Raw genomic sequence first — 10,451 nt, 5'->3', positions numbered from 1 at the left:
TTTCGATACTTATGCACTTTTTCCCCGGTGAGGTTAAGCTGCTCTTTTCTTAGGTCCCTTAACTAATAGTGACTAGCCGCTGGATATTTCTCTGGAAAGAGTCGTTAAGGTGACCTCCAAACTCATTTGCTGTTAGGTCACATAGCAACTTGGTGGATATGGTAAATTTGTTTTTACTGAGCAAGTACATGATCTATGAAAATGAAAAACATGCTGGCAGTTCATAAAGACTGTGCTTTCTAAGTCTGTTTTGCAAACCACTTGGTTTTACAAATCAGGAAAATGTAAAAAAATAATGAAGTTGAAGGATTGATATATTGTAATAAATATTTATGGGTTAATTATTAAATATTTCATTTTTAATTATTGGACACTGAGCAAAAAAGAAGGCAAGGCAAATGGAGATGCATGCACAACATATTTCCAAAAGATTTCATTCACCAAAGTTCTTTACATCAAACTATTTATGTATTTAAAATGTTTTTCTCCATAAACATTTTGATATTGCCATCAGTGCTACCATGTCACATTGTCTAGCCGGTTGAGAGCACACCAAAAACAGACATTTGGGGTCAGCAATGTTTTTACCAACTGATGGCCTTTGCAAATTTATCAAAAGTGGTGTTTTTCAGCCATAATCCCCTTAGATCTTAAGTGTGTCAAGACTGTGCCACTTTAGCTAGCAAAGAAATTGAAATATTGATTGTTCTCAAACAGGTTTGCTTAATCCCCTGTCACCATTACAAAATTAAATATAATAGCCTTTAGATGTCAACTCTGAATAAAAACACATTTTGAATCCTTTTAATCTGGAAAAGACACTGTTGTGGGATTTGTGCCTGTGACCACCTGTTGGTATCATGTCTTATCAAAGACATTATACCATCAAAGCTGTTGGATGCACATTTGTGCTGTTATTATATGCTAAAATTGCATTCACCAGCCAAACATTTAAAGTAACAAGTTAATAAGACAAACACATGAACTTATAAACAATGAATTAGCCCTAGTGTATTTTAAGGCATTCACACTCCAACATACAGTCAGTTGTAACATTTATGCATTTGACAGACACTAATCCAAAGAAACTTGCAGCAGTGCATTCAAGCTATGCATTGTCTATAAAAGGTTATTAGGTGTAACTGAATCACACATTAGATGGCTTTAAACATTAACAAAGGCCCTCCTCATGTAAAAACATGTTCAGTGTAATTGCATAGGTCATTAAATGTTATTACCAGAATTTGGTACAAATTATATCTGAATGTTTTTTGAGGTGATCTGCTTGTTTTATATTGTCTATATTCTTTAGACAGTTATCAAACAAAGTGTCAAGAATGTTGATAACTAAGTACAAGTTATTATGTGAGATAAAATGCATTTCTAACAGCTTAAAAGTGCGTTTGCTGCGTTAGAATTGTGATGCGATAGCGGCCACTAGTGGGTAGATGGGTAACTTGCTGTTTTATATGAAGGTTAAGAGAGGTGAAGATGACAACACTAACAACCTCGAATTGAAGATTCAAAGAGAAATAAATAAAATGTTAGAACCAGTCTGACCTGACATTCATAACAACCTTGTGCCATTGGGAAAAGTCTCCGTCGTTTATCCAATAGCTACAACCAAAATGTAATAAATCTATATAATGTCATGTAATTATTGATAATATAAAAAAGTAAAGGGAACCCCAATGACAGTATTTTTATTTTGTGGGAAACAAATTTTTTCTAAAATATGAAGAATATATATATTTTTTAATTATTTTGTGCAATGTACTTTGTGACATAGGATTTTAAAAAAAGACAACATTTGAAAAATCATGCCCATGTCGGATACATAGAATAGTAATAAAATTAGATTTAAGCAAACAAGTTATTTTGTAGGACTAGAATGCTGATAAATTGATCACGTTCAAGGAAATAAGAGGGGTAACGATGCTTAATAATCACAATGTTCAAAGATTTTTTACCACAGTTTAATACAGTACAATAAAATGGTTTCAATCAAACAAAAATTTGCTGGCAATCTCATTTGCCTGCCCTCCATATCAAAACGTTCCAGCAGGTGGCAGCATTCTCAAAGATGTCCTGATGTGATGTCAGTTATTCTCTTCCTGGACTCTGACAAAAGTGGGTAGACCTACAGTGTGGTACAGTAAACAGTCTATTACAATTGGTCTGTTTCCACTCTGTGAAACCTGCTTTGTGAGAAAACTCATAAGAGATATCTTACCAAAGTGATTTTTCATGATCCGGACCCTCTGGTTTTCGGAGCTTTGTGGTTCCAGTTGTGCTCATTGTCTCTAAATCTAACCTTTTAGAAGAGACACAATATAAAGACAAAAATGGTCAACAAAGCTATAAAAGATTCATAACTCTTTCTTTAATTCAACTCGTGGTATGGAGATGTTTGCATTAGGGTCCTTTAGACAACAAACGCCTTTCCTTGAAATGTGAAAGAAGATTAAATAAATTCTGCCAAGCTGCTTACTACTTACAATATGAACAGAAAACATATTGATTTTCCAATCAAGAAGTATGAACTGTACTTAATACACTCTAAAATGTTGGGATGTTTTAACTCATGGTTGGGTGAAATATGAACAAACCCAACTGTTGGGTTTAAACTAACCCATGCTGGGTTGGGTCATGGACATTCAAGATCAGTTTAAACCCAACCATGTGTTGTACGCAGCCAAATACAACCTATAGCATTTTTTGTGTATAGTGCAGTAGGGACTTTCCAAATACCCACACTTGGGGTATTGGCCACATATGTGATAGGAAATGCACATAGGGTCTGATAAATACCGAAGCTCAGTGCCCTTAATGCACGGTAAATCTACACTTTTCCTTCTGAGTTTTTTTTAGGCTAACTCTATCCCATTATTTAGTACCTCAAGCCCAGAAGTTGCAAGCTGTCATGTAAAACATTTCAGTTTAAGCTAAATAAATGAGATATTAGCACCACAGTTGGTAAATTATTTATTCAAAATATGTAAATAAAGAATGAACTTGCATTTTTGCCTTTACCTCTAGTGGTAAAAAACTACATACTGTTTCTTTAATTCATGCCTTGACTGTAAACCATGCAAAAACAATAAAATGTTCTGTTAAAAATAATTTCAAAGAGAAGAAAATATTACTTGTGTAACGTTTTGAAGTTGATAACTTCCATTGATCTCTGACCCTGTGTTGTTCCCACTGTGCTGACTGGTTCCAGCTCTGGCTTCAGCTGTGATTCGGTCTCTAACTCTGGTTTTGGTTGCATCTCTGAATTTGTTTTTGGCTTTGGTTCTGGCTCTAGCATTGGCTCGGACTCTGGTTCTGGTTCCAGCCTTGGTTCTGTTTTTGGCTCCAGCTTTGGTTCTGGTTCTAGCTTTGGCATTGGTTCCTTCTTTGGCACTGATCCCATCTCTGGCTCCAGATTTGGTTCTGACTTTGGCTTTGGTTCTGGCTCCCGCTTTGTTTCTGGCTTTGGCTCTGACCAGCTATTTTGCCTATAATTACAGTGTTTGAATACATTAAATAGATAGGACAAAAATACACTTTATTCTGCAGTTATGATAGTAGTAGAATCATTTATAGCATTACAAAGATGGTCTTGTGTGTTATTTCTGATGCAGAGTGGAAAAAAAGGCATCATGACACTAGTATAGCGGTTTTGATGCTGTTCCTTTTAATTTACACAGAACAAAACCTCAAACCTCAGTCCAAAACTTAATTAAAACTTTAACAATATTATTTGGCAATTATACAATTATATCTTGTAAACACTGACATTTAGATTTTTTTTTATGTTGTACTGTAGTTTGTATAGCCTACCTATAATTGAAAGATGTTGGTTATAGAGGTTAAGTAGTTTAAGTAAAAACATGAGAGATAAAACATGAAAAGATAGAAAGTCAGGAATAATGTATAACATATAAATGACACAAATTCAGGCCTTATCCCAAGATTTTAAAAGTAATGTTTAATCACACACTTTTAAAATCATTTGAAATAATCGATTTTTAAATGTAGGCATACAAGAGGTGTAGAAACTACTTTATACAAGCATTTAAAAAATAAAGAGTGAAAAATAATTGATAGAATGACTGTACAACCATGGCATAATAAAATCCTTTGATGTATGTTTAAGGTTGCGAGCATCCACCAGTTTCTTCAGTATCTGAGCCCATCTCTTTTTCGGATTAAAACAGATCTCCTTTCCAGTGTTTGTGACAAAACTATAGATTTTCAAAAGTATAAGGTTTCTCAGTTTCACTTAACAGATTGACAATTGCTATTGATTCTAATTAACAAACAACAAAATAAACTTACATGATTCCAATAGTTAAGCATCCAGGAGTTGTACGGTAACTGACAACCTTGCTCGGTGGGATCCTCCCATAAAAATAAGAAACGCAGCATTTATCAGGACCAAGGGTGTCTGCAGGAATAATAAACTATTAGTTTGTTAATGCACAATTAGCATTTAAGAAAATTTTAGTTTGTTAGTCATTTGTAATAGAAAAATAAACATTAAGAAAAAGACGAACATCCATAGGCAGAGGGTGAAAAGAGAAAGAGACAGGCAATAAAGATGCCTTTAAGCCTCATGTTGGAGTCTGTGGTTGTTGTTAATCAGTAGATTTTGTGTCAGTGGCAGGACGTCTTGAGTTTAATCACCTTACTGATGCCCTCCGCTTTATAAGGTGTGCGTCCACAAGTCGGGCGGTCTTTTTTCTACTACACAAACCCCATAGTTTCGTTCCATGAGAAAAAAGTGACATCACACACACGTGACATCAAACGTCAGCACCGATTGCAATGAAATATTTTGAACACGAAAGAAAAGAAACTTATATGATTCCATTTCTCTGGCATTCAAGATGAGCTGAGTATGAATATGATGTGCTTTAGTCAAATTCTTGCATTGGAAAAAGCAGTACTTATCGAGACCTTGGATGACTGCAAGTTAGAAATGTAATTTTATAATTTTCAATACATCCAGCAGCATATGAATTTAGATGCATTTGATGATTAAGGCTTGCTAGGTACATTTCTGGCACTCAGTTCTTTATCTCATGAAAAAATAAATATCATACTGTTTAAGAGAGCAAAGACAATAAGCAAGGGAAGAAGATGCAGCAGTACTTTATGTCTGGCTTATTGATGCACATTTATTCAGAAATTGACCCATATTTCTCCACCACATACCTCTGTTTTGTCCAACCAGGAACACGTGACAGCACATGCATGGTTAGAAACCACATAGTCTACACAGGCTTGAAGCAGGAAATGGTTAACTTTATCTATTAGAAGTGGTAAAGTACTGCTTGCATCGAGAGAGTGTTGTTGATGGAGTGGCCTAGTCACAATGGCAACAGAAATGCAATTGTTTTAATACCTACATGGGCATTGAATTGTGAAATTCTGAAGACAACCAAAACTAAAAGTAAATGTATTATTTTGTCCAGGTATACTGTGCAGTTCACACAAGATACCAAACATACTCATAGAAATAAACAGTAATCAATTAGCAACTTCTAAAACACGTTTATTGTTTTACGTTCATTAATGTTTTGTATTTAATGTAAATTGTATGTATCATGTTGGTAAAGTCTATCACAGACATGATTTGTCTAGTAAATATAATTATGCCACAATAGCTGCTTGTCCGAAACCGAGCACACGTTTCATTACACTGTATTGCATTATATGCAAGCGGCCCGTTCGCTATAGGATTTTATTTCTTTTTCCATGTATCGTCCTTGAACCCGAGGACACTGCCTTGAAGCTCATCACACCACTGATCTACTGGCCTCCCATCACTGTAATGCCCAGCCGATGTCTGACTAGCGACCATTGACCGCTTACCTTAATTTCTAAATTTATAACATTTTATTTAGTTTTTAATATATATTTTTTTAATCTAGTATTTTTGGCTACTGGATCGCCTAGTGTGCCCAACAACAACCAACTGCTTCCTTGTATTTTTAAATAAAATGTATAAAAATAACAATTCCCATAACATTTTGTCTGGCTCTCTCTCAAAGGTTTGGTAGTCAGCTGACATAGCTTAACTTAGAACTTTCTTCTATACATTACATTAATAGACCATTTGAGTGTTTGCAAACACAGATAAACGTTCGTCTGTCCGTTTAATGGCTTATTGCAATCATAAACATCTACGTTCTACATTCTATAAAAATGAAGGCCATCTTTTTTTGGCAATGCTATTCTGACACTCAACAGCACAACAAGACATTTTCTAGTGAGTGATCTTGCAATTTTCATTCGTGTTTAATTCATTTCGTGTTTAATTCATTTCCACTTTTTGTTTTTTGCCACCACATTGCGTGCGCAGCTTGCAGTGACGTAACTGTGATGTCTACTTGCAAAAGGTCTATACACCGCTCACTGGTGCGGTTTAATCTTAGCCGTTGTTCTTTGCTACTTTTGCTGTCCTCTATTTTTTCGTTGTTTTCTCTTGCTTTAAATAATCTATTGTAAAGCAGATTTAAACCATTGTGAAAATAATTGAAATTAAATGGTTAAAATCCCATCTAGTGGTGAAATTGTATTTTGCATTCAAACGAGAAGTGCTCTATAGTGCCTCGCTTTTCCAAATTCGTGTTGCAACTACGGTAGCCCTTATGTAATCATACTGATCTCCTTGTTCGTTTCAGCTGGTTCACGTGTTCTGAATGAAAACGCGTTGTTAGGCTAGTGCTTTTTGTCCCTCTCGGCTATTATAGTTTATTAATACAGTGGAAGGACATGGAAGCCACCTTGGACTTACACGTTCAATGTAAGTAAAGAGAAGAAATTCTAAGCTTACAAAGAAAAGTTAGATCACTGGCAGAGGTCATGACACAATGAGGACATATTTATGAATAACACTTTAAAAACCTAATTACAGTCCCTTTAATTAGAGTAATGTGATTAATAGCTTAAGGAAAAAATTGCCTATCCTGAATAGAAAGAATATAATTAATTTCAGTATTGTAATAAAAATAGCAGTTAACAGGTACAGTGCCGGTCAAGATAAGGTCTGGAAGACCAAGAAAATAGACAGAACTAGAAAAGGAAGTCAGAACCCCCGTTTGACTGCAAAATACCTCCAGGAAGATTTGGCAGACTCTGGAGTTGTACACTGTTTAACTCTTCAGCGACACCTGCAGAGATATGGCCTTCATGAAGAGTCATCAGAACAAAATCTCTGTGTCCTCACAAAATTCAGATGCTGAACATTTACACATGCCTGATGCAAACTGGAAAAAAGTCCTGTGGATCGATGAGATTTAAAATAGTTCAAATATACACTGGCCGCAATGAGCAAAGGTATATTTGGAGAACAAAGGGCACAGAATTGAATAAAAACACCAGTCCAACTGATAAGTATGGGGGAGGATCGATCATGCTCTTATGGGTAGAGGGAAGAATAAATTCAATTAAATTCCAACAATTCTGGAAGCATGCATAACACCATCTGTAAAAAAAGCTGAAGTTGAAAAGAAGAAACAAGAACTGAAAGACTTGGCTGGCTACAAAAAGCGTTTTCAAGCTATAATATAAATAAATCTCATATGTATTAGTAGAAAGTAGTACTAGTAGTTGTCAACAGGGTTACAGTATTAGAGTTAGTTGTTAGTAGTGTTATTGTGTGTACTACTGTCATGTTGTAATTTGTGTTAATGTTGGTATTTTTAAATAGCTTATTAACTTTGTGATTTAAATTGATCAAGATTTGTCTTTTAAGTGTGTTTTCAAAAAATGATAATTTTGACAATGTGTCTTTTTGTATTGTTTATTTGTGAATAGTTATGTTAAACTTCAAATACAATTTTATATTGCAGTATTATATATTGCATTTGCTATAAATGTATAATGACAGTCTTTTATGAACAGCATTGTCCAAGTACATTCCAAAATCTGCTGGTTTTGTTTCTTTACATGAAATGAAAATGTTTAAAAACTTTGCTAATATGTTTCCCCAGACCTGACCTCTATCATGTCTATCAGGTCACGAGCGTCCACCAGTTTCTTCAGTCTCTGAACCCATCTCTCGTTCAGGTCAGCGCAGATCTCATTTCCAGATTTCATGATGAAACTGGATTTCCAAAACAATGTTTTTCTTTAGAATTCACATCAGATTCACATTTGCTATTTATAGTAATTAACGCAACGAAAGAAACTTACAAGATTCCATCTTTATGACATTGATCATGAGTTATATGGTAACCGACAATCTGCTTTACTGGGATTCTCACATTGGAAAAAGAAAAGCAGCATTTGTCAGGACCCTGCGGGGCTGCAAGAAACACACAGATTTTTTAAATTAACTAATATATAATATTGGCATATATATATAATTACATTTCTGAAAAAAAAAAACGAAAAAACGGAGTTATCTCGTTTTGCAACGAAACTCTTCATATATACAGTGGACTTTATTTCAGTGTATTCATGTACTAACAATGATAATGGTTTTGAAATAAATTTTAGACAGTTTGTTATAGTCATTTGTAAAAAGAGGATTATGATAAAGACATAGCCTACCTACACTGCTCGTCAGGGAGCTGATAGCGAAGAGAACAAAACAGGCGACGATGTAGTAAAGCCTCATGTTGGAGTCTGTGCTCATTGTTATCTGTGTATTTTGTTGTGTTGTCAGTGGCAGGTTGTCTTGAGTATTGATGTTAGCCATTCCACCAAAGGTCCGTGTCAACAAATCTGTGAAGCAGGGTTGCCAGATACTGCTGATGATTTACAGCACAAAAGCTGTCATGATTCTGCCCTCTTGTCCTTGTTCTACTCTAGTTTTGAGGCAGGATCACTAGGGTGACCAGACGTCCCGAAATCTTCTCTTTTTGTTTTATAGATTAGATTAAGAGAGTGAAAGTTACAGCATCCATGAGTGCAGCTGAAAGTGCAGGCAGTGACAGTCAGTCGCGTGAAGGAGTCAGATTGGTCGAGGGCAAGGCAATGTTTAAAAAAAACTACTTCTATAAGTATTATATAAATGTATATGCATATGTACTTATATTAATAAAAATATGATTGGTTCAGTAGATTCAGTTTGAAATTCATTGTCTTTTATACATTAAATAAAGAAAACTATTGGATGATTTAACTATTACTGTATGAAGTATAATACTTCTATAGCCTACGTATATAAATTTATTTATATATGCATATGTACTTATTAATATGATTGGTTTAGTTTGAAATTCATTATCTTTTATTTTTAAATAAAATAAATAAATAAATAAAACTATTATTGGATGATCCGCAAACCAACCATACCAGGCACTGTTGCGCTTTCAACCACATGGGGGAGCTGTAAGTCATTTTTACATGGAAACTACATAGTGTCGCTTTAATCATCCTGTCATTGTTTGATCATTGTCACCTGTTCCCTTCTTGATTTTCTCCTTTATTTAATGCCCTTGTGTTTACTGTCCTGTGCTCATTTGTTTTTTACCTTTCATATTAGAAGTTTGTTCTGTTGTCAAGTCTAAGTCAAGTGAAGTTTATTGTTATTATTGTCTAGTTTATATTCAAGTTTATGGTTTGATCCGTCTAGTGTTAAGTATCTTGTTTATGTTGTTTGTCCCCTTGTGGGTTTTTGTTTTCCTGTTTTGTTTTGTTAATAAAAGTGTCTTTTGTGAAGCTGTTTGCACTTGGGTTCTGTCTTCCTGATTCCTGACAAAAGCTGTCTAATAACCACGAAATGCAAAAGAAACCTGTTTGATCAACAATTAGTTAACTGTCAGGATTACTACTAGCCTACTATCGTGACAAACACCAGCAGTAGTTAATTCCCACTGCACACCTCAAGATTTTGATACCTATTTTTTTTTTTAAAGAAAATTATGTATTACATTAACTGTAAATAATATTACATATTTTTTTAAATAAACACGTGAGAGTGCTTTGGTCTAATACTACGGAAGATGGTTCAAAAACAATTTTTTTTGATTTATAAGCTTGTTTCTTCATGGGGACAATTGGTTCCCACAATGTGATAATTACCAGGTACACACACACACTTGAGCAGTTGGCCACATTAATTAAATGTATGGGTCTCTATGGGCCTCTGCTGGTCAAAATGATCTATTTCCTAAACTGTAATTCTTTTATGTTTTTTTCTAAACACCTGATGGTCGAATTCAACACATAACATCTAGATCAAATCTAAAAACAATTTAAATCAAATTTAGATAATGATTTATGTGAATTTTTCACACAAATTGGATAATTTACAGGCAAGCTAATGGTGTAGTTGAGGAATTGAATGGTAAACAGGCATAGGTGTCATTTACACTAGGGGCGCTGGGGACATGTCCCCGCCACTTTTTGAAATGGCTGATTTTGTCCCCACCCTTTTTTGAAACCATTTGGTTAAAATATTCTGAAAAATCAAGTGAAACCAGTGCGACTTACGACTGGTTTTTTGGTCC

The 10,451-nt window shown here is 34.7% G+C and overlaps 1 protein-coding gene across 1 annotated transcript; it reads right to left on the bottom strand.

The window, feature by feature from the left end:
• Positions 1-7,781: 7,781 nt before the first annotated feature.
• On the bottom strand, positions 7,782-8,779 carry LOC141283074 (C-C motif chemokine 3-like 1). Its single transcript, XM_073816338.1, has 3 exons — positions 8,548-8,779; positions 8,188-8,299; positions 7,782-8,098 (listed from the first exon to the last, which is right to left on the bottom strand). The coding sequence occupies exons 1-3, from the start codon at positions 8,693-8,695 to the stop codon at positions 7,969-7,971; spliced, it is 390 nt and encodes a 129-aa protein (XP_073672439.1). The 5' UTR covers positions 8,696-8,779; the 3' UTR covers positions 7,782-7,968.
• Between the last annotated feature and the right edge of the window lie 1,672 nt (positions 8,780-10,451).

Source organism: Paramisgurnus dabryanus, chromosome 12 (assembly GCF_030506205.2).
Source record: "Paramisgurnus dabryanus chromosome 12, PD_genome_1.1, whole genome shotgun sequence".
NCBI lineage: Eukaryota > Metazoa > Chordata > Actinopteri > Cypriniformes > Cobitidae > Paramisgurnus > Paramisgurnus dabryanus.
The sequence above is the reverse complement of the archived record's forward strand: the minus strand, read 5'-3'. Positions and strand labels throughout refer to the sequence as shown.

Coding starts and splice junctions, on each gene's coding strand:
- LOC141283074 (XM_073816338.1), bottom strand. CDS start 8,695: ATGGCTAACATCAATACTCAAGACAACCTGCCACTGACAACACAACAA. Junction 8,300..8,547: donor CTCCCTGACGAGCAGTGTAG/GTAGGCTATGTC, acceptor TGTTTCTTGCAG/CCCCGCAGGGTCCTGACAAA. Junction 8,099..8,187: donor TGTCATAAAGATGGAATCTT/GTAAGTTTCTTT, acceptor TTGGAAATCCAG/TTTCATCATGAAATCTGGAA.